At 38.2% G+C, this 24242-nt stretch overlaps 1 protein-coding gene across 2 annotated transcripts in view; it reads right to left on the bottom strand.

Moving 5' to 3' along the window:
- Window positions 1-9974: 9974 nt before the first annotated feature.
- The window catches only part of NPC1L1 (NPC1 like intracellular cholesterol transporter 1), a 43857-nt gene continuing 29589 nt past the window's right edge, over window positions 9975-24242 (bottom strand). Inside the window, exons 15-20 of one of the 2 annotated variants that reach the window (XR_008915445.1) lie at window positions 22875-23025; window positions 22074-22305; window positions 18399-18512; window positions 18149-18311; window positions 12499-13495; window positions 9975-12142 (exon numbers count right to left, since the gene is read on the bottom strand). Coding sequence is in view for 1 of the 2 variants with exons in the window: in XM_001379707.3 (XP_001379744.3) it covers window positions 13281-13495; window positions 18149-18311; window positions 18399-18512; window positions 22074-22305; window positions 22875-23025 (875 nt within the window). In the remaining variant the exon portion in view is untranslated. Of the gene's footprint in view, window positions 13496-18148; window positions 18312-18398; window positions 18513-22073; window positions 22306-22874; window positions 23026-24242 lie in introns of both variants that reach the window. The other variant, XM_001379707.3, reaches the window with a different exon arrangement.

Raw genomic sequence — 24242 nt, forward strand, 5'->3', positions numbered from 1 at the left:
TAAAGATCTGCCATCCATTCCTAGCCTAGTGGCCCCTATAACAGCAGGAATGAACCTACAGAAGATCACTGGGGACTTAACCTCATTCCATTCCTGGAAACTTCAGAGCCTTTTTCTCTCTAACAAGATTAGGCCTCATTTATCTCTGTTGGTTACCAATATGTCATTTGTCACATGACATACAGAATGGCATTTTTCACTGGTCTCCAGTACTAACATAGCATTTATGGTAGGTTTGCCTTACCTCCAGCCTGACACCAAAGCAGCTAAATGACTCAGTAGATGGTGGAACTAGAGTCAGGAAGACATGAGTTCAGACCCAGCTTTAGATACTTTTTAGCTATTTGACCCTGGGCAATTCATTTAACCCTGTTTGCATTAATCTACTGGAGAAGGACCTTTGCCAAGAAAAACCCATGAACAATATGGCCCATGTGATCACAAAAAATCAAACACAACTAAACAGCAAGCCCCACACCAAGATTACCTGATGACATTTGAAACTTTAGGAATAAATATAGAATTTATAATGCCCTATTACACCAGGCATCTTCTTTTCCACCCTACCTCCTGGCACAGAACTAATTACCCATTGTGGCAGATTCCAAGGCCAATACCAGCCCAGAGCACTCCACTCCAATCCTACCAGCCCCATCTGATTTGTATCTGAGTCATTTTTAAAAACTAAATAAAGGAAACCAAATATTAACATTACATTCTATTATATTTTTATTTATTTCATTAAATGCTTCCCAATTACACTTTAATCTGATTGGGGCAGCACTAGTGTATTGAGTGTCAGACTGGACTGAACCAGAAAACATAGAGGAAATCAGTGAATCTCAGGACTAAAAAGGGACTCAAAAGGTTATCATGCCCTTTTTTCAAAGACCTCTATAGAGAGGAAATAGCTGTCTTTGAAAGGAAATTCTTCCATTTTTTTTGTTAGCTCTAATTGTTAGATTTGTCCCTATATCCCAATATAATAAAAATGACCATCCTACCCAAACTCATTTATCTATTTAGTGCCATACCCATTGAACTTCCAAAAAATTTTTTTACTGATTTAGAAAAAACCATAACAAAGTTCATTTGGAAAAACAAAGGATCAAGGATATCCAGGGAAACAATGAAAAAAAAATACAAAGGAAGGTGGCCTTGCAGTCCCAGATCTCAGACTATATTATAAAGCAGCAGTCATCAAAATAATTTGGTACTGGCTAAGAGACAGAAAGGAGGATCAGTGGAATAGACTTGGGGTAAGTGACCTCAGCAGGACAGTATACGACAAACCCAGAGAACCCAGCTTTTGGGACAAAAATACACTATTTCATAAAAACTGCTGGGAAAATTGGAGGACAGTGTGGGAAAGATTACGTTTAGATCAACACCTCACACCCTACACCGAGATAAATTCAAAATGGGTGATTGACTTGAACATAAAGAAGGAAACTATAAGAAAATTAGGCAAACACAGAATAGTGTACATGTCAGACCTTTGGGAAGGGAAAGATTTTAAAACCAAGCAAGACTTAGAAAGAGTCACAAAATGCAAAATAAATAATTTGGAATACATCAAATTAAAAAGGTTTTATACAAACAAAACCAATGTAACTAAAATCAGAAGGAAAGCAACAAATTGGGAAGCAATCTTCATAAAAAACCTCTGATAAAGGTTTAATTACTCAAATTTATAAAGAGCTAAACCAGTTGTACAAAAAATCAAGCCATTCTCCAATTGAAAAATGGGCAAGGGTCATGAATAGGCAGTTTTCAGTTAAAGAAATCAAAACTATTAATAAGCACATGAAAAAGTATTCTAAATCTCTTATAATCAGAGAGATGCAAATCAAAACAACTCTGAGGTATCACCTCACACCTAGCAGATTGGTTAACATGACAGCTATGGAAAGTAATGAATGCTGGAGGGGATGTGGCAAAGTAGGGACATTAATGCATTGCTGGTGGAGTTGTGAATTGATCCAACCATTCTGGAGGGCAATTTGGAACTATGCCCAAAAGGTGATAAAAGACTGTCTGCCCTTTGATCCAGCCATAGCACTGCTGGGTTTGTACCCCCAAAGAGATGATAAGGAAAAAGACTTGTACAAGAATATTCATAGCTGCGCTCTTTGTGGTGGCCAAAAATTGGAAAATGAGGGGATGCCCTTCAATTGGGAATGGCTGAACACATTGTGGTATATGTTGGTGATGGAATACTCTTGTGCTCAAAGGAATAATAAACTGGAGGAATTCCATGGGGACTGGAACAACCTCCAGGAATTGATGCAGAGTGAGAGGAGCAGAACCAGGAAAACATTGTACACAGAGACTGATACACTGTGGTACAATCGAACATAATGGACTTTTCCATTAGTGTCAATGCAATGTCCCTGAACAATCTGCAGGGATCTATGAGAAAAAACACTATCTACAAGCAGAAGACAAACTGTGGGAGTAAAAACACTGAGGAAAAGCAACTGTTTGACTACAGGGGTTGAGGGAACATGTCTGAGGAGAGACTCTCAATGAACACTCTAATGCAAATACCAACAACACATAAATGGGTTCGAGTCAAGAAAACATGTGATACCCAGTGGAATCATGCACCGGCTATGGGAGAGGTGGTGGGAGGGGGGAGGGGGGAGGAAAAGAAAATGACTTTTGTTTCCAATGAATAATGTTTGGAAATGACCAAATAAAATAATGTTAAAAAAAAAGATTTGTCCCTATATCAAACTAAATTCTAATTCCCTAAGCTTCTACCTGGGCAGGTAGTTGATGTGGTTAGAGCTCGGGCCAAGCCTGGAGTCAGGAAGACCTGAGTTCAAATTTGACTTTAGACACTTACTAGCTGCGTGACTCTAGGCAAGTCACCTAAGCCTGTCTGCTTCCATTTACTCATCTGCAAAATAAGAGAGAGAAGGAAATGGCAAACCACTCCTGTATCTTTTACCAATAAAACCCTAAATAGGGTGACAGAATGACTAAAACACTAAAACACAACTTCTAGCCACTGTTCTGTTTCTGGCCTCTGGGGCCTAACAACACTTTTTCTTCCATAGGACAACCGTTGTCATATTGAAAGCCTGATATCATGTCACAAGCATTTAAAGGGTTTTATTCAATTCAGTTTAATAAGGGGACAGTACTGTGGCATGCATAGAATTTGATTAAAGAAATTTGATCAAAGAAACCAAGATTGTCCACTACATCCAGAACCATTGCCAATCATTCTGACTTGTGTCTTGCTACTGGACTTCAATGACTGGAAGAGAGAATGAGGCTAATGACCTTGTGCAACTGCTCTATTCAAAAGACCCAACCAGCAATGTCATTTTGATTCTCTTTCAGCACAAAGGATAGCAATCAACTAAGTACTTATTGGCCAAGGTCTCTTCCAACTCTGAAATGCTGCCTGTCCTGCAACCTCAATGAGGACCCTGTTTTATTCCTCTTTATAACTCCCACAACAGAGCTTTGCAATTGTACATAACAAATGTATATTGAACTGTTTGTAATCTTTTTTAATTATATATATATATATTATTTTTATAAAGTATCCTGCCTGTAGGCACCACTTGAATTCTCCATTTAATTTCAAAATCAATAATTCTTGTTCAATAATTTAATTCTCAAACAATTATTAAATTATGTTTAATTAAATCAATGGCAAATTATAAAATTAAAATTATTAAATTTTATTCATCTTTTATTAATTACTTCGACAGACTCTACTGAGCATTGTAAGAGTGAAGAATTAGAGAGTAGTGTAAATGAGCCTCACCATTCTCTATAGAAAGAACTATTGGTTGAATATCGGGTTTTTCAAGCTTATTCTCCAACATATACACAGGGACCTCCATCAGGAAACATTATCTTAAGAAACAAAAGGTGGTGTTTGTCACTTTTGAAGGAGGCACCCTAGACAGAGGGCTTGAATTGTCTAAATGTCTACAGAATTTCCTTTGAAAATGAAGGTATGTGTTAATTAATAGGAACAGCTTTGTTGGGGGAGGGAGGGAATTTCAGACTTGGAATCCAGAGAGAACTGGGTTTGCATCCTGCCTCTAATATTTTATAATCATGTGCAAATAACTGACTCTCTCTGAGCTTTAATTTCCTCTTCTCTAAAATGGGGGAGTGAGGGTAGGAAGAGGGGCAACCTGGAATATTGAAAAGAAACCTGGTTTCATTGTCAGGAAGACATGAATTCAAGTCCTGCTTCTGACACCTACACTACTAGTAGTGTGACCCTTAGCAAATGACAACTTCTTGGTGGTCCAGAAGGTCTCAAAGACTATAAGTTACAGGCACTGATCTTCATTAGAAAAGGAAATTTCTGTACTAAGATTCTCTCCACCAATGAAATCACGGATCTGGACTAAAAAATTATCATAGCCCGTATCTCACTCCTAATGCCCACTGTGAAATTAAATTTTATTTCTGCAACATAGAGAAAAAACTATATGTGACATCTTATTCTCATTTTTGCAAGAAAATTTTGTGATTTCTTTACTTCATGTTATTTCTTTACTTCAGGGCTCAGAGGTTGTTCTAGGGATCATATCTGTGTTGCCCCATATGTCTTATTTAAACTACTGCTGTACTGGCAGCCATACAGTTCAGCTTGTGTGCTACCTTTCTTAAACCTTCAAGAAGATAGCATGTCACATCCAACCAGGGAGTCTAATAGTTGAGTTGCCCGCCAGGTAACTCTCATTGAGCCATCGTACTAGTGGCTTTTCAAAGGTTGCAGTGTCCCCTCTAGCTACTATGGAATTCTTAACATACAAATACCTGGGCTGCTCCTGCAAAGAATAGTTCAATATATCCCAGTCCCTTTCAAAGGAGATTATTATGGAATATTATGAAAAATATAAAAAATATGAAATCTATAATTCTAAATCTCCTCTCTGTATTTTAACATTCCTCCCAATGGTCATGACACTTCATATTCATTGAATTCCAATATTCCAACTACTATGGTAACAGCTGATGGATGTGGAATCAGAAAGATCTCAGACATTAGCCATGTGACCCTGGAAAAGTCACTTAACCTGAATTTCTTGAACTATAAAATTGAAATCATAAAAGCACCTACTTCTCAAGGTTGTTGTGAAGATCAAATGAGATATTTGTAAAATCACTTAACACTGTGCTTAATACAGAGTAGGAACAGTGGCTACTGTGGTCACAGTTTATTGAGAATAATGAAAATAATAAGAAAAGGTAGAGAATCTACATGGAACCAACCACTTCGAGCCATTTTCTAAAACCTCCCCCAGATGACCTCCCAATTATTCAGGTATGACAAAAAACCTTCTGAGCTATAGATTTCCATAGATGAAAGAGACACCAATGTGAATCTGAGAAGCTGGCTCCTGGTCAGAGACTATAAAAAAGAACAGCCTAGAAAATAGTGGTAAGAGAAAGTGACTTCTGACTTTAGTCAGCCACTGAATGGATTCTTAATAGCCACCAGCTTCAGAACTTGAGGTCTTCCTTTTCTGCTCCAGGAACTAGTTCAGCTCCACAGATTAGCCTATATCAGTCCCCAGTAGATGAAGATAGCTTGTCACAGTGGTAGCTACCAAAGCCCTTAGTCTCATTCACTCCAGTGTGCTTAATAAAAATCTAGCTCCAGTGGCAGCTACTAACAACTAAATTCCAGCCTGGTAAGGGGAAAATTGAAATCTCAAGGGCAAGAGAAATACGAAGGCCCAGGTCTATATTCCCAAGACACCCAGTGAGAGGATATGTCTAAATTTACCAATCTCTTCCTACACAAATCATGCTTTCCTATGAACCTAGAGTTAAATTATAATTCAAAGATAAGAGAACTCCACATGGCCAAAGGCTACACTAGAATTCTCTGTGTGTTGTATTTTGCATCTGAGTTCTGATGGAGAATGTCTTACTAAGTGAATTTAAAATAGAAGGGCTATCAGGGTCTTCAATGCCCTGCCTATAATTCTCATAAAGTAAGTTGTCATTTCTAAGTATCTAGGATTTTTCCCCTTTGAAAAGAAGGGGTCAGGGAATGGAAAGAAACCAGCAACTTATTGGCTTGGGGAATTCCCAGTGTGAAAATTTCCTCCACACTGAGACAATGCATCTGTCCCTTATAATCTTAAAGATTTGTCTGGGACACTTAGAGGTTAAATGATTCCACTAAAGTCACACAGCCACAATGGCAGGATTTGAACCTAGATCTTCCTCCATCCAAAGCAGCTTTTTGTGTCATATAGCAAATATTTATATAGCATTTTACCATTTACAAAGTGCTTTCCTCACCTCAATTTTATGTTGGGTAGTAAAAGAGCATACTGATCATGAAGCAAGGACACCTGGGTTAATGACTCTACATGGTCACTCACTTACTAGCTATATGACTCTTGAAATAGACTGTTTCATTTTTCATCACAATGCATCTCAGATCAGATTGTAATGCGGAGAGAACTTTGTAAACCTTAAAGTCAGTGGTGGAAGTATGGTAATACCTATTTTACAGATCAGAAAACAGACTCAATGAAGTTGTATCTACACAGCCAGGTCTCAAAATCAATTCTTTTTATCATGCCTAGTCATTAAATCATAAATGTATTGCTATTTTTATAAATGACACTGCTGGAAACCCCTAAAAACATTTGAGAATGACAGAGCTCCTACCCAAACTATTTATTCAACAAATATTTATTTAGTACCTCCTAAGGGGAAGGGACTGTTCTCGGCATCATTCCTAGAAAGCCTCTTCATGTTGACTTTAGCTAGTACATTTTAGAACAGAGATCATAGCCAAAAGTCTGACTTAAGGCATAAAATTCTACTTATTTTCAACTTTTCATAGCTTGACACATTCTCTTACCACTTGTTCTGTTTGGGCCCAAGGGCAGGATTCTGATAGAGGTTGTAGAGACCACTTTAGACTTGATGTCAGGAAAAACTTCCAAACAACTGGAGTTCTTCCAAAAGAGAACAAACAGAGAGCCTCAAGAGTAGGTGAGTTCTCCCAGCCTGATGAGTATGTTTGAGTGTAGATTCTTTTCATGTATGAGTTAGACTAGATGGCCATGGAGGTCCTTTCCAATGCAAATTCTTTGATTTTGAGCTCTCTCCATTCTCTGAATTCTCATCCTAGTTTGTATGTCTCTAATACTTTCTGCCTCAGGTGATGATTACCTAGGGAGGTGTAATTAGGAAGGAATTAAGGGAATTGGAGGTCCAAGAGTAAGCAAGGAGGGTCATTGGTGATGAAGATTAGGGTAAGAGGGGAAGGCCTTCACTTTTATCCATAGTTCACTTGCCTTATGGGGCACAGACCAGACTCTCTAGGGATTCCCCTCATTTAAGCCACCTCATTTTGCTTTAGGGGATGATCCCCTTCTACTTCATTTTTGGCACAAGTGCCAAAAAGCCTCATTGCAGTCCTAGTTATTTGTTTAATATCTTATCTCCCCTTCTATACTATAAACTATTTAAGGGCAAAGACAGCATCATTCACCTCTGTATATGTGATGCCTTATACATAATAGACTCAATATCTTTGCTGAATCAGTGAATAGTAAATGTTGAGAAGTATTTCTGTCTCCATTTTAGGAACATTTTGTTTTAAATATGCTCCTTCCCTTGTTATAATATATATTCCAGTTTATACTATACTCATAGATCACTTTTCCTAAGGTTCTTCTGCTTGATCATCAAGAATAGTAAAAAATGGGGACAGTTGGGTATCTCAGGGGATTGAGAGCCAGGTCTAGAGATGGGAGGTCCCAGTTGTGTGACCCTGGGCAAGTCACTTAACCTCCATTGCCTAGCTCTCACCACTCTTCTGCCTTGGAAACAATACATGGTATTGATTCTAAGGTGAAAGGTAAGGGTTTAAAAAAAAGAAAAGTAAAAATTAAGAACCATAAGATATTAGAGTTGGAAAAGACCTTAGCAGTCAATAATTCTATACCCTTGGAAGATGTGTCCTTTCTCCATTCTGACTTTATTCTAATTCACTCAAGCTACAGTAAAGAGGAGAAAGTTAGAGGAGCAGGGTTGTACTAGGATAACTGGATTTATTAAAGAATATGGTTGCTTATAAGAAACTCTCCAGATCAGTGAAAGAGATATGGAAGAGCTTACCTTAGACCAACTGGAATTTTCATGGAGGTTCTTTAAGAGAATTCCCAATCAACCTTTGGTGGGAATGTTGGAAGTTAACTGCTCTCTTATGTTTGACTTCTCAAGAGAAAGGAGGTGAAGGATTTTCCTCTGTGTGTTTGTGGTATATTTCTGGTGCCAGTTAGTTTAAAAACATCATGTGAGTGGATAAAGAATTGAAGGAGAAAACTGACAGAGTAGGAGAAATCTCAGGTGTTTCCCTGGTCTGACCAGTGAGGACAGAAGAGAATAACAATCACAGTGAGACCTGGAGAGAACTTTTTATTCTGTCAGTGAATTGAGCTTGGAAACTGGAGAGACTGAGAAGCTGAACTGATTTTAAGATAAATATAAAATATACTTATAACTAGCTTAGATTATATAGTTAGAAATTTAGACTTAAGATAGATTTAAGGAGATTGGCATAGGCTTGTATTTCCCAGGCAGAATGAACTTCTTGTGAAGTTTAGTGTGGTTTTTTTGGGAATTAGTTAGGTTTTAGCATAGGAATAATATTTACAAAACACCTTTCTTTTTTCTTGTTCTTTCCCTGAACCTTATAATCACAATTAAATAGGATTTTTTAAATATATCCAGTCTCTAGTTGATTTCTCAACTACCAAACTCAGCCATGTTTTCAACTATCAACTACAGGATCATCTCCACCCAAGAGCCTGTCTATAACCACTAGTGGCAAATTACAATTCAAGATATTTTGTCGGGTCTGAATCCACTCAAAACAATAGCTCATGACTCTTTATCAAAGTGTTTCATCTTACTAGTCAGCAAGAATTCACAACTAATTGAAAACAAAAGCATTTCATGATTACTTAGAATGAAAAGTAGTCATAGAATTCACTCCCATCCTCAAATCTGGAGCATACCCTGCCACAAATACATCACCACTGAGAGGAGTGCACAAACATAGGGATGTCTCACGGTCATACAAATAAGATCAAAGAATCACAGATTTTTTCATTGAAGGTACTTTAGAAGTCATTCAGTTGGGGCAGCTAGATGGCTCAGTGGATTCAGCATCAAGCCTGGAGGCAGGAGGTCATGGGTTCAAATGTGGCCTCAGATACTTCTTAACTGTGTGACACAGGGAAAGTCACTTAACCCCAATTGCCTATCCCTACTGGTCTTCTGCCTTGGAACCAATACTTAGTATTGATTCTAAACCAGAAAGTAAGAGTTTTTTTTTTTTAATAATAAAAAAGAAAGAGAAGTCATTTAGTCTAATTGTCATTTAGTCTAGTTCTCATATTTTCAAGATGAAAAAACTAAAGTACAGTGCTATTATGTAACTTTCCTAGTAAAATCTGAGGCAGTATTTTGAACCCAGATCTTCCTGAATACAATTCTAATGCCCTTTACATTATAACACACCGTCTCTCAGAATAGGAACCATGTGGCCAGAGTACAAGTGTAGCAGGATACACACAAAGAGAATATGTCTGGTCAATTCACACATATGGAGAGGATCACTCTTCTGATGCTGCAGGAGTAGCTACAATTTCTGGAGCTACAATTTCTGGAGCAACCTAACTAATTCCCCAAAAATTGGAGCATTGACTAGTAAGCCAGCCAGTCATGTGTCCAGCTATCTTTGAATTCACTTAGCAAGATCAATTACCTGATTGATGTAAAATTTAATACAATAAACATTCACTGGGTATCTACAAAGTGGCAGGTATTTTTCTAGATACTGGAAATAGATATAAAGATAAAAACAAGCAGTCTCTGACGTTAAAGAGTTTATATTCTGCTGAATTAGGCTGACTCTGGTTTTCAGGCATTAAGCATTGATGGTATGCATAGCATAGAACTAGATCCATTTTTATTTTACATAATTTTCATTTTCTATCAAATTATTTTTAATGTAAAATTCAGTTGAGTTTGGCCTACTCTGGAGATACAAAAGCAAAATTGAAACAATCTTTACCCTCAAGAACTTTATATGCTCCTGGGAACCTTACAGTCTACTGGAGACCTTACAGTTTATTAGAAGGAAAACATATTTCAGTGGAATCACATAAGTCAACAATCAATAGAGAATATAGAAGTACTCCTGTAAAAAAGAAGAACCAAGGCTATAGCTCAGTGGAGGTATCAATAGGCCTTCTGGCCGAAAATAATCCATGTGGTATACTGCATGGCCTGTTGAACCCAACACATCCCCAGCAGGTAGATGACAACCATCATACCACCATTACTACAATCCATCCTGTGACTGAAGTAATAAGGCTCTTGATGGGAGGAGTCCCTAGTCTTCCAGGGCTGGTAAGCAGATCTGGATCATGGAAAAGTGATGAGTAGAATTGAGAGCTAGCCAGGAGATGGGTGTGTGGTCTATTAAATAAATCATGCAAGTGGCAAAAATGAAATGAGCAATACAAAATACAATTCAACAAGCATTCATTAGATCTTTACCATTTGCTAGGCATTTGACTGGAGATTCAAAGATAAAAACAGGCAGTCTTTGAGAGTTTCCATTCTAGGACTAGGACCATTCTGGTTTTCAGGTATTCATTAAGCATTAATGATACACATAGAACAATACTAGATCCATTTCTAATTTACATAATTTTTGTTTTCTATCAAGTTCTTCCCAGGACACCCAAGGATTTCTGATTAGACACAAAGGTAGCAAGATGACTCAGTGGATAGAGAGCCAGGCCTGGAGATAAGAGGTTCTGGGTTTACATGTGATCTTAAACACTTCCTAGTTGTGTGACCCTGGGCAAGTCACTTAATCCCAGGCACCTAACCCTTACAGCTCTTCTGCCTTGGAACCAATACTTAGTTTCAATTCTAAGACAGAAGGTAAAGATTAAAAAAAAAAACAAGGAAGTCTACTGTTGTGCTCCAAGAACTTTTGGGGTATATTCTGGATACATAGGAAAAGACCATGGTCAGTTGCTCAGTGGAGGTTATCAATAGGCCCTAATGCCACAAATAATCCTTAGGGTGTCTTGGAGTTGGGCTGTTGGTCTGAATATATAGACATGAAGTTCAAAAGAGAGAAATGAAGTCTCTCATAGGTCAGAAAAATCAGCTTCACAAGTTAGGCTCAGGGAGGCATAGTTAGATATAAATTTGTCCATATATGATCTGGGGATCTTAATGAACTTCAGACTCAATATAAGTTTTTTAAAATGACTATAGCAACCAAAAAAAAAAGCTAATAAACCTTGGACTGTGTTTTTTAAAAAGGTAGAGTTTTCATAAAGAATAAGAAAGCAATATTCCTGTCCCCGCCTGCCCAGATGACATCTGAAGTATTATGTTCAGTTTTAGATTTTGTAAAGACATTGATAAACTAGAAAGTGTTTAGAGGAGGGCAACCAGGATGCATGAGGCCATCAATACCTGCCATATTAAAGTGGGTTAAAATTCTGTTGGGCACAGCCCTAAACCTAGGTCAAAGTGATGCAGAATGGGGGTAGTATTATTGAGGTAGGAAAGGAGAAATGACATGATAACTCTGTTTAAGTATACGCAGGGCTGTCAAGTGGGAGAGGAATTAGGACTTATGTTGTTTGACCTCCAGACAGAAAAACCAGGAGCAAGATATAGAAATTGATGTCAGAAGAAATTTATTAAAATTAGAGGTATCCCTAATTAGAATAAGATGCCTAGATAGGTGATGAGCTCCCCTTCATTAAAGTTTTCAGGTAAAGAGAGACCACTTTGGGGGTACACTGTAGAGAAGATACCTTTTTCTGATATAAGTTGGACTCCATATCTGCCAAATTCCCTTTCAACTTTGAGATTCTGAAGTGTTATGATTCTGAGTTAATAACCAAGCCAAAATCCAATGTCCAGGCCAAGGATTTATTAAAGGATTAATTCTTTGGCATATTTACTCTGAGTCCTGACAATCTATTTCCTGTTCTCTGGAGTCACTCTAGCTTACTATCAGTCACTTATGAGCATGCTGGTAAAAAAGAACCTTCCCTGGGATCAGGAAACCCCAACAAGTAGAGACCTGTTAACTTGAGTATGGTAGAGATTGGAATAATTAAATTTTGATCTAGGCTGCAGCCCTTACTCAATCCTATTAGGACTGAATAGGGTGGAGTATCTCCATTGTATCAATTCTAAAATCAATCAAGACTCAAAGAAATTCCTGTTCTATGCTCAAGCATAGGTCAAAGTCCTTTCCATTGTTCAGCAAAGGGTCTCTGTCCTAAAGTAATCTTAAGAAGGGAAGAGAAGGAACCTCCCATGCCAATGGGATTCCCATTCCAATAGACTATCAGTAAGAAATTTTCCAAGTATGAAATATCCCAATGGTGAAATTTCCAACATTTATAAGTCTAAGGAATTTTGAGGTTTACAGACCACATCCCTGGAAATGTTCTACCCATAGGTATAAAAAAATCAAGTATGTAAAACCAAGATGAGGAGATATGCCTAGGCATATTCCTATGGAAATGATCTGGGGGTATTAGTGGACTATAAGCTCAATATGAGTTAACCATGTGAGACAGAAGTCAGACAAAAAAAAAAAGCTAACAAGGTATTTGCTTGCATTTGAAAAGATGTAAAAAGGAAGGTAGCTTCATTGTATTCAGTCCAAACCTTATCTGGACTTGTGTGTTCAATTCTGAGCACCCCTTTACAGGAAGGAAATTGGTAAGCTGAGGTGCATCTTGGGGAAGATGACCAAGGATAAAAAGAGACAGGAAGCAGTGTCATATGAGGATCATTTGAGGAGATTGAGGATATTTCAGGGGATATGAAAGCTGCCTCCCACTATTTGAAAGGTCATCACGTGAAAGCAAATTAAACTTATTTTCTGTTTAGTGTGAAATGGAAAAACTAGGAGCAGTGAATGAAAGATGCAGCAGGGTAGGTATTATCAAGAAGTAAGGAAATTTTTCCTAAGAATTTATATGATGCAAAAATTCAAACATATACTTTCTGAGGTAGTAGGTACCCTCTCGTTGGTGCTCTTCAAGCACAGACTAGATGGTCACTCGATGAGGTTATACCTAGGTACTGGTGAGTGCTGGTACTGCTGGACCCTGAAGTCCTTCTAACTGAAATTCTTGATGTGATGATTCAATGAAGTGCCTCAGTTTGGAATGACAGAATCATAGACAAAACAGCTCTTGGTACCATCAAAGAGGTGTTGTTGGCTCGAGTCCTTTGGTGTCTCTAGGAAACTGAGTCACATCAGCCTCAAAATTCAAATTGGTATAGGAATTCAAGTCAGGATACAATGGAGAAGGATATGTTGAGCAAGAAGCTGCCTTGGCAACTTCTGCCTTGCCTGACATGGTATTCTTTTCTATTGGCTGTTGTTCCAAGACCAGGACTTGTTTGATATCTGGCCCTAAAAGAAACAATGAGTAGACAAGGAGAAACAGTCAATTTGAGAATATAATAGAATATTACTATGTTGTAATAATATTCCTGTGTTTTTTTTTAAATATTAATGTTATAAGAAATAGATAAAATCCAGAGGGCTACAAGAATGAAAAAATAAATTAAAAAGCATTTATTCAGTGCTTATTATGGTCTAAGTTCTATGCTAAGTAATAGAGATACAAATAGGAATGTAAGATAGTTCCTATCCTCAAGAAGCTCAGTCTCTAATTGGAGAAGTCTACAGATAAAAGATTTATGTTAACTGATGCAAACTGAAGTAAGCAGAACCAGAAAACAACAAAATAATGAAAACAATCTAAATGTTGGTCATGGTCACCTAAAATCAAATTATATTAATAAAACCTTTGTCTTTTTTTTTAAGAAATGGTCAGATTGACTCCCTAACTAGGAGAGATGTCACCCATCCCTGTCATTGTTTTCACTTTTACTATTTCTTATGCAAGAAGCATTTAGTATCCTAGTCTATTGCACTGAAGATACAATATAAATTTCCCTGTTTGGCATTTGAACCCTCGATGGATCCAATCTATCTTTTTTTTTTTTAAACCCTTACCTTCTGTATTAGAATCAATGCTGTGTCAGCTCCAAAGTAGATTATAAATAAGGGCTAGGCAATGGGATCAAGTGACTTGCCCAAGGTCACACAGGTAGGAAGTATCTGAGTCTAAATTTAAACACAGGACCTCCATAGTCTTCAGGTCTGACTCTCTATCCACTGAGCCACCTACATAACCCCAGTCAATCTTTCCACCCTTGGTGCAAGTAACTTCTATCATATACTCAGTGTCTCAGATAAGCTGACCTACTTCCTATTCCCTCTCCTCTTCCTCAGCATTTTTCCAGACTATCCCTGAGTCCTAAGACTGTCTTCCTTCCTCACCTCTGCTTCTTAAAATACCCAGCTTCCTTTAAAGTTCAGCTTAAGTGCCATCTCCTAAATTGGGCTTGTCTTGGCACCCAGGCTCTTATCAGAGCCCTCCTCTCATATTACTTTGTATTTATTTTGCATGTCCTCTGTGTGTACACTGTTTTCAGTCAAGACAGGGGCTGTTTTTGGCCACTTCAGCACTTACCACACAATAGGTGATTAATAAATGTTTGTTTGTTTTTTTAAGGTTTTTTTTGTTTTTTTTCTTTTATTTTTAAAATATATTTTATTTTATCATTTCCAAGCATTATTCATTAAAGACATAGATCATTTTCTTTTCCTCCCCCCCACCCCCCATAGCCGACTCGTAAGTCCACTGGGCATTAGATGTTTTCTTGATTTGAACCCATTGCTTTGTTGATAGTGATTAATAAATGTTTGTTGAATGAATGGATGAATTGTAAAATTCCTGTGTCTTTTAGGGGTCTTTTGATTGACCAGCAAGGCTAAGACATTTCATCAGAAGGGCAGAAAAAAAATTGAATAATACTTGAATAGAAAGAAATATTCTTGATGTCTCCTATTATGTCAATTTAACAAACATTTAGTAAGCATCTCTTTTGTGCCAGACACTGTGTTAGGCTCCAGGAAATCAAAGACAAAATATGAAATAGCCTTTGGCCTCAAGGAGCTTACCTTCTACCTATGAGAAATAACTTTTACACAAAGTAAACCTAAAGAAATTTTTTGGAAATGGTGAAGATACTATCTACTGGGGAATAAAGAAAAGTTTCATGTAGGAGGAAGGAATTGAACTGAATACTAATTTTTTTTAAACCTAGGATTCCAAGAAGCAGATATGATGAAAGGCAGCACTCCAGTGCTGAGTCAGCCTTTGCAAAGGCATGGTCTTTGGGAAGTTAGATGTGTATGGAAACATAAATTGGATCAGTTTGGCTTCAGTGGAGAGTGAAGGATGTGGAGTTATATGAAGTCAGTCCAAAAAGGTAAATGGGATCAAGTCAAAAGGCTTTAAAGACCAGAGTTAGGTTGTGTTTTATTCTTGGGGAAGTAGGGAGCCATTAAAGCATTTTGAGCAAGGTAGTAACATGAAACATCTCTAATTTCATTACCACCTAACTGGGACTTCTTTGAAATTCTGTCACCACCTTCCTCTGACTAAAAATGTAAATCATTCAAGTTGCCATTATATAGAACTATGACATCTGCTTCAATGAGAGAGAGTTAAATCATAGTTGCTGGCTAATAGTTTCTGGAGGGAAAGCAGTCTAAAAATGCTCTAATTAGTATTCAGTATGTTCCCTTCTTTCTGGGGCCTTTTTTCCCCAGCAACTCTGGAAACATCTCCTTGAAGTCCTAGAACCTTTACTTGCCCTAGAACAGCATTGGTGAAGGTTTTCAAGTTCACATGCCCAAACTGCAACTTCAAGCTGCCAGTGAGCCCCCACCCCCACCCCATATTACCCCAGAGAGCAGAGAGAAGAAGTGCTCACTTTCAGTGGCTGGACAGAGGGGTATAGCATGCAAAAAAATGTCCTCAGGTGCTGGGAAGAGAGGGAACAGAGAAGCTCCTCCAGTACAAGCCCAACATGCATGCCAATACTTCACCAATGCTGCCCTAGGAGAACAGATTCAATACTTTCGCCCATCTAAGACTGGAAGAGACTGGAGGGTCCAGGACTTTCCACAGACACCAAGTAGACAGAGAGTGGGGTTACATCTGGGTGCTGGAAATTCCAAATTCATCCTGAACCTGTGGTGCCCTTCAGCTCTGCTCAGGCCGCTGACTTCAGAAGTTTGTAGCTCACCCTGAGTTTGCCTCCGGACCTACCTCCCCAAAAAGTCTGGTCTAGTTCAGTTCAGAGGGAAGAGAGAGAGTAATTTCAAGTCCCTCCAAGGCTTTAGTCACTTCTGAAGAGTTTCTCTGGACGACTTAATAGGAATTCCCTCAAAATGAGCAAAATATTTGCATTTTTTAAAAAATCTCTGAGCTAACAAGTGGATCAGATTTCCTTACTCTTTCCTCTCCTATCCCTGGTAAAGAAGGCCCTGGAAGAAAGTGCCTTGGAATCTAAGACCCCCATATAGCCCAACAGGACTACTGAGGACCACTGAGCTGTGGAAACTCCTCTAACCTGAGATTTCTTGTCACTATAGCAATTTACATTAGCTACAGCAAATGAACATTTCTATGTTAATCTATTTGAGGTTCAAGCTATACTAAGATTTAAGAAGCCCTGTATATACACACAAACAATACTATATCATAGCATCATATATGTGTCATAGGTTACATTGGAAGATTCATCTAAGATCTAAGCGACTGATTTTCAATTGATGAGGTGGCACCTCCCTTTTAAGAAGCTCACATCATTGAGAATACTTGTGAGTTAAGGAGTTTATTTCCAAATAACCTCAAGCTGGGCAGCTGAACAGCACAGCAGATAAAATATTAAACTTGGAGTAAAAAAAGAATTGAGTTCAAATTATGCTTTCAACAATTGTTGTTGTTGTTTTTCAGTCATTTCAGTCATGTCCAACTCTTCATGACCCTATTTGGGGTTTTCTTGGCAAAGATATTGGAGTAACTTGCCATTTCCTTCTCCAGCTCATTTTACAAATGAGGAAACTAAAGTCACACAGCTAATAAGTGTCTGAGGTCACATTTGAACTCAGGAAGATGAGAGATTTGAACTCAGAAAGATGAGTCTTCTTGACTCCAAGTCTGGAATTCCATCCACTGAGCCAACTTAGACAAATAATTACTAGTTATGTAACAATGGGCAAATATTTTTACCTCTTTCAGGTTGAGTTTTTTCATCAATAAAATGAGGATAAAAATGACACCTATCTGTGTGATCCTGGCCAAGTTACTTAACCCACATTGCCTTGCCTTTACCACTCTTCTGCCTTGAAATCAATACACAATATTGATTCTAAGACAGATGGTAAGGGTTTAAAAACAGTCACATGAAAAGCTGCAAAGGGGGCAGCTGGGTGGCTCAGTGGATTGAGAGCCTAGAGATGGGAGGTCCTGGGTTCAAATTTGGCCTCAGACACTTCTTAGCTGTGTGACCCTGGGCAAGTCACTTAACCCCCATTGCCTAACCCTTACCACTCTTTTGACTCCAAGATGGAAGGTAAGGGTTTAAAAAAAAAAGCCACAAAGCACTTACTTTCCCACAATTACTCTGAGAGGGGGAGGTAGAAGCAGTATTACTAACACTACTTTACAGGTGAGCAAGCTGGGGCTCAGAAAAGTTACAGATATACTCCAGTCTCATATTGCTATTTCTCCAAGAAGCACTCTTTCCATCTCCTGCTAGCCCACATTTTAGCCTATCCCGTATCTCTTTCCTTCCTTTATAATAATCAAGAAAAGGGGCAACAGGAGGTCCTGGGATCAAATATTATTCAAACACTTTAAGCTGTGTGACCCTGGGCAAGTCATTTAATCCCAATTGCCTAGTCTTTGCCATTCTTCTGCCTTGGAACTGATATTTAGTATTGATTCAGACAGAAGGTAAGGGTTTAAAAAGAAAAAAGAGTCAAGGGAAGATTCTAGTTGGAGACAGAGGTAACTTCTCTTTGGAAAGCTGCCATTCACTGGTAGCATCTGCGTCTGCATTCTTCCCAAGTCACACGTTCTGAAGCTCTATAAAGATCAAGTGTAAGTGCCTCTGAGAAGCACTGTCTCTGGGACCTTACCAAAATAGCTGAGGATCACAGGTAGAAAGACGAGGCCATGCAGCATGCCAAAGATGGTGATGAGGAGGTTGAGGCGAAAGAAGAAGATCTGGATGAGTTGGGCCTTAGCAGCAGCCAGAATGATGATGCCAGGGAGATTGGTCATAGCCACTCCAGCAAATACCTACAAGGACACCAAAGATGGCCCAATTAGGGCTGGGTCCACTGAGAAAATCCTAAGGAGCCTGCACCCAGCCAGGATTTCACTTACCGCACTGCCCATAATGATGGTGGTCTCTTTGGCTCTCTCCAGCCGAGAGGGCTTGGTACTGATGGCAAAGGATCTGGTGATATGGGACACAAACTCCACTGAAATACCCACAGCCTAAAGTAAATAAGAAAGAACAGTCATCTAGAGGAACATATATGGGAAACAGGAGAAAGGAAAAAACTGGAAACAATGTAGACATCTATCAGTTGGGGATAGCCAAATAAATGGGGATATATGAAAGGAACAAATTATTGTACTATAAAAAAGTACAGCAACTATCAAGAATTCAAAGAGACTTGAGAAGTAGTACAGAATGAAGGAGGCAGAACCAAGGGGATGACTACAATAATGTAAAAGAAAGTAACATTGAAAGGTACTAGACTTGAAGTCAGAAAGATCTGGATTCAAACCCTACCTCAGACACTTACTAGCTGTGTAACCTGGAGTAATTTCTCTGTACCTCAGTTTTCCCATCTCTGAAATGAGGGAGTTGAACTTGATGGCCTCTTAGGTCCCTTCCAGTTCTAAAGCTATGATCCAATGAATGACTCCTCTTTTATTACAGAGGATTGACAGTGAAATAGACTTCTTTCCTTTGGGTAGAGAGGTAATGGACTATAGGTGAAGAATGAGGCATTTATTATCATACATGGGCAAAATGTTTGTTTTACTTAACTATACATACTTGTCAAAAAGGAATATTCATTAGTGGGATCAGCAGGAGGGGAAGAACTAAGAGGGAAGGCTATAGAAAAGTGACTATTTTTTTAGCATACTTAAAAATATACTTAAAAGAAAATGACAGAATATGGAAATCCATATTGCATGAATGAATTGGTATAATCTATATCAGACTATTTATTGCCTCAAGAAGGAGAGGGAGGGAGAGAGAGAATCCAAATCACAAAATGTCAAAAAAAAATTACAAAAAATTGTTTCTACATGTAATAGAAAAATATAAAATTTAATGAAAAAGAAAATAATGTCATGTGCCCATGGGAACCTGTGAATGATGGGGAAACTGAGGTCCAATGGGGAAATATTTACTGAAGATTCACCTTTCTGCCTTCTAGTCAGAAGAATAAAAGAGCCAAGCACTTTTAAAAGTTGAAGAATTTTCAAGATAACCACAACACAACAGAGAGCACCTTCAGTCTGAGTTTGGAATAACCATTATCAGCCTGGCTCCATAGGATAGGCCAGTCTCATTGCCTTAGAAATTCTCAAGTGTGGAAGACATAGCATTGATGTCCATATGCCCAGAATCCTTGAAATGTTTTTATGAAAAAACACATCTTTGGGCTGTTATAGAAACTGGATACTATTTTTTCATGTCCAAAACCCACTAGCATTTTTCTAGAGTTTAATTCACATATTCTTCCTCTATCCATATTTCTTTTTCTTTACAACAACTTGGTTTTTGTGTCATGATTATTTGTTTCTCTTTCCCCAAATCTGTTTAATCCTATATTAGTAAGTGGGGGGATGGAAAGGCGAGAGTTATGATGATAGAAATGGAAAACCATAGATCCCTTGTCTTTCTAAACAGCTGGATGGAAGACTATCTGAAATATACACATTTCATTGAAAGTTGTGGAGTGAAAAAGCAGTTAGAAACTAGGAGGTTTTACTTAAACTAGGCCCTGATGAACATTGTGCTGTGATCAATATACTGCTCTGTCCTGGCCCTACCCTTCTCTCCCATGTGTTTTATTTCAAGATGAACAAGCGACTGAAGGGAATTATTATGATATTGACACTAATTCCACATTTCCTTCAGTGAATCATTGCAATGGTCTTTATAAACTGGTTATTGAATAAAATAGCAAGCTATTTAAAACACACCTGAACATTATATATCAAGAAAGTATAAATTAAAATGGGCCAGATTAATTAGAATTAGAGTGTAACACTAAAGTGAACACAAAAAGAATACACTGAAAGAAACCCCAAAAGAAAGAGTCTAAGGAATATGATAACCAAAATCCAGAACTTCTACATCAAAGAAAATATCCTATAGCAGCCAAGGAATCACAGATGGGATCATATCTACAGTTTCTACTGAGACCTGGCAATTTCTATAATAAATTCTATCATAAACAATAAGAGAAGTTAGAATGTAATATCCTAAAAGACAAAAAAATGTAATTTTACCTAAAAATTTGAGTATGATTCTATAGGAAGAAAATGGATTTTTAATGGATTAGAGAACTTTCAAGATGATTGAAAAAGAAAAGAAGAAATAGTCTGAATTACAAACATAAGACTATAGAGAAAAATAAAAAGGTACATTTATTTGAACAATTAGACAAGGCTGGTGATGTATTAACATTCTAATAAGAAGAGCAATAACAATGTCCCTTCAAATCCTTAATGGGATGGGGTTGGTTCTGTTCTGAGGGTTTTGCGAAGGGAAGAGAATGTACAAGGAATATTCTAGAAAGGAAGAAGGGGTTGAACTTAGTATCTTTCCCTATTGGGGAGAAGAAGAGTATAAAGCATGCATGACAATAGGTAGTGGGCATCAGATGAACCTCACTTTTATCTGAACTAGACAAAGGAAGGTTAAATACATACATGAACAAAGCTAGGTATAGAAAAATACAAAACTTAACAGGGAAATGGGCAGGAATAGGAAGTAGAGAAACGGTTATAAGGGAGAATAAAACTGACATAAGAATAGTTAAAGGTAAAACTAACTTCCTTGTCCTGAAGGGAGGATTAACCGGAAAAGATAGGAAAAGCTCTAGAAATTAAAGGGGATGGGGAGGTAGCTAGGTGGCTCAGTGGATTGAGAGCCAAGCCTAGAGATGGGAGGTCCTGGGCTCAAATCTGGCTTCAAACATATCCTAACTATGTGACCCTGTGCAAGTCACTTAACCCCTATTGCCTAGCCCTTAATTCTCTTTTACCTTGGAATCAATATACAGTATTGATTCTAAGACAGAAGGTAAAGGTTTAAAAAAAAGAAAAATTAAAGGATGTCCATCAATTAGAGAAAAGTAGGACAAGTTGTGGTCTATGAATGTAATGAAATGTTATTGTGCTGTAATAAATGACTATTGAAACTATTTCAGAGAATCCTGGAAAGTATGTATTGATGCAATGAAGTGAACATGACCAGGAAGAACAATTTACAGAATGACAATAGCATAAAGAAAAACAACTTTGGATGATTTAAAAACTCTAATCAAAAGAATAATCCAGAGTCTGTCTAAAAGACTAATGATAAAATAGTATTTGCCTAATTTAAGAGAAAGAGAATATTTGCCTTCATTAGCTCTTTTCCTACCCTGCTCTCAACCCCACTGTTGTCTATCTAGTCACATTGACATCTTCCTTGACTATTGCAATAGACTGTCAACACACACAGGACCCATATGAATATAACTACAAAACAATCTTTACAAAAATAGGCAGATCTAAATAATTGGAGAGCTATTGATTTTTCATATTTGGGCTATGCCAATGTAATAAAATGACAATGACTTTTTAAAAAGAAGAAAATGGTTTAAAAAAACACAGAGAAAAGCAAATTAACATCACCAAAGAAACCAAGAAACCATGAAAAATCTGAAGAAAGCTAGGAGCTACCCAAGAAGTTCAAGAGCTCTCAGTTCCCCTAGTAGAAACTGTGAATTGCACCAACCCGGCAACAACCCTGTTGAAAATTACCGTGACAAGATTGATGAGGGACACAGCATTGTAGCTAATGCCCCACAGGGTCATGAAGCCTACGGTATCCACAAGGATCATGATGATGGAGAAGAGATTGAGGAGGCCTGAGCGGAGGTCCATCCCAAGCAGGAGGCAGGAGACAGCAAATGTGGGTATGAGGCAGAGACCCAGAATGAATAACCCCTCTGGGACGATGGTCAGGTACTGTTCATAGAACACATATGTGACCCTGCCACACAGGGAAGAAATGTTGGTTGAGACTATCACTTCAAACTCTCTCCTTTTCTATAGGACCTTGAGGATGGGGAAGCCAGAAAAAATAGCCTTCCATAACCTCCTTATCCCCAACACTAGCAACAACCCTTTATTCCTCAACTTCCCTCGATCCTCTTTCCTCTATAACAGCTAACATTTATATGGCATTTTTTTAAGTTTACAAAGCACTTTACATCTATTTCATTTGATCCTCCCAAGAACCCTGCAAGGCAGGTGTGACCACTGTCCTCATTTTCCAGATGAGAACACTGAAGCTAAGAGCAACTAAGTGATTTGCCCTGGGTCACACAATTGTAAATGTCCAGAGACAGGATTCAATCTTAGGTCTTACTGACATCAAGTCCTGCTCTCCAGACTTCACTTCCTTGCCTTTCCTACATCCCTAATCCCTGCCCAAATTCCCTACCTTTTTTCCCATTGGATTGTATGGCATATAAGCCAATGCCATTTATTAGATGATTGCTTTCCTGATAATATTTCCTATACCCCACCTTTGCCCACTACCCACACCCTGACTCTCACGTGTAGGGGAAGACTTCAAACTTGGGATCAGTCCCTGGAACTCGCCGAAGGTCAGCTGTGATGTTGGCCGCCAGTTCCCGGGCAGCCCTCAGGGCTGCTGTGTACTCTTGAGAATTCTTGAGCGGTGTATGGTAAGCCATAAACCGGGTGGCTAGACAAAAACCAGGGAGATCCAAGGCAAAGGATGAGCAAAATTGAAGAAAGACCAGTATTTCACAGATCAGTATTTATAAAGCATTCAAAATTTACTTAGCATTATACAGAACACTAAGGAAATAGTGTAGCTACTCTCTGGGAGTTTATACTTGTGGGATCATAGATTTACAACTGGACAGGATTTAGAGGTCATATGGTCCAATTCCTTTGTTTTACAGATGAAGAAACAAGAAGTTAAGGAAGTTGGCTAAATTCACATTGCTGGCAAGTGGCAGAGAGAGGTTTTGAACTCAGATTCTCTGACTCTACTGATCCATAAACTCTAAGTGATGACTCAGTTGAACAAAAGTTAATGAGACAGAAATAGAATTAAACTAGAAGTCAAGAGACCTGGACTCTAGTTCCATTTTTGCTTATAGGGGTAACCTGGGGAGGGTACCTTTACTTCTCTCTGGGAATCAATTTCCTCATTAATAAAATGAGGTTTTCCTAAATGACTTCAGAGATCCCTCCAAGTTCTGGCATCCCTCAGGTCAATGTTATTCTCTAGATAATTGTTTAAAATGTCATTAATTCCTGCCAATAAAGGGGGGAAGGCATCCAAGAACTTCCTAGAGGAAAGGCATTTTATGGGAGTTTTCTGAGTAAGGGAAGGAAAAGTGCTTACCACGTAAGGAGTGGAAGATCACTCCAAGGGCAGGGAACAGGCTAAGGGAAGAATCAGAGTTAAGATAGGATTGAAAGGAAGGAACCATAAGGAAAGAGGCCAACCTGAAAGAAAGGGAAGGGAAGAGGATATGGGAAACTTTATAAAATACTACATATGACATCAGAGATTGACCCCCCAACAGGGAATCTAGGGAGTTATTTTTTTTTTAAGCAGATAGCAGAAAGATCTCTTGGGACTGCTTAGAGGGAAGGATAAAAATAATAACAATATCTGGCATTTATATAGCCTTAACATTTGTACAGCTCTTCATATACATTATATCATTTGATCCACACAACAACTCTATAAGGTAGCTGCTATTATTCTCCCCATTTTACAGATGAAGAAACTGAGGCTGAGAGAGATCCAATGACTCACCCAGGGTCACACAGCTAGTAAGATTATAAGATCATAAATTCTTTGAGGGCAAGGACTGTCTTTTGCCTCTTTTCATGCCTCCAGCATTTAGCCCAGTGCCTGGCACATAGTAGGTACTTAATAAA

This window comes from Monodelphis domestica, chromosome 1 (genome assembly GCF_027887165.1).
Source record: "Monodelphis domestica isolate mMonDom1 chromosome 1, mMonDom1.pri, whole genome shotgun sequence".
Classification (NCBI taxonomy): Eukaryota; Metazoa; Chordata; class Mammalia; order Didelphimorphia; family Didelphidae; genus Monodelphis; species Monodelphis domestica.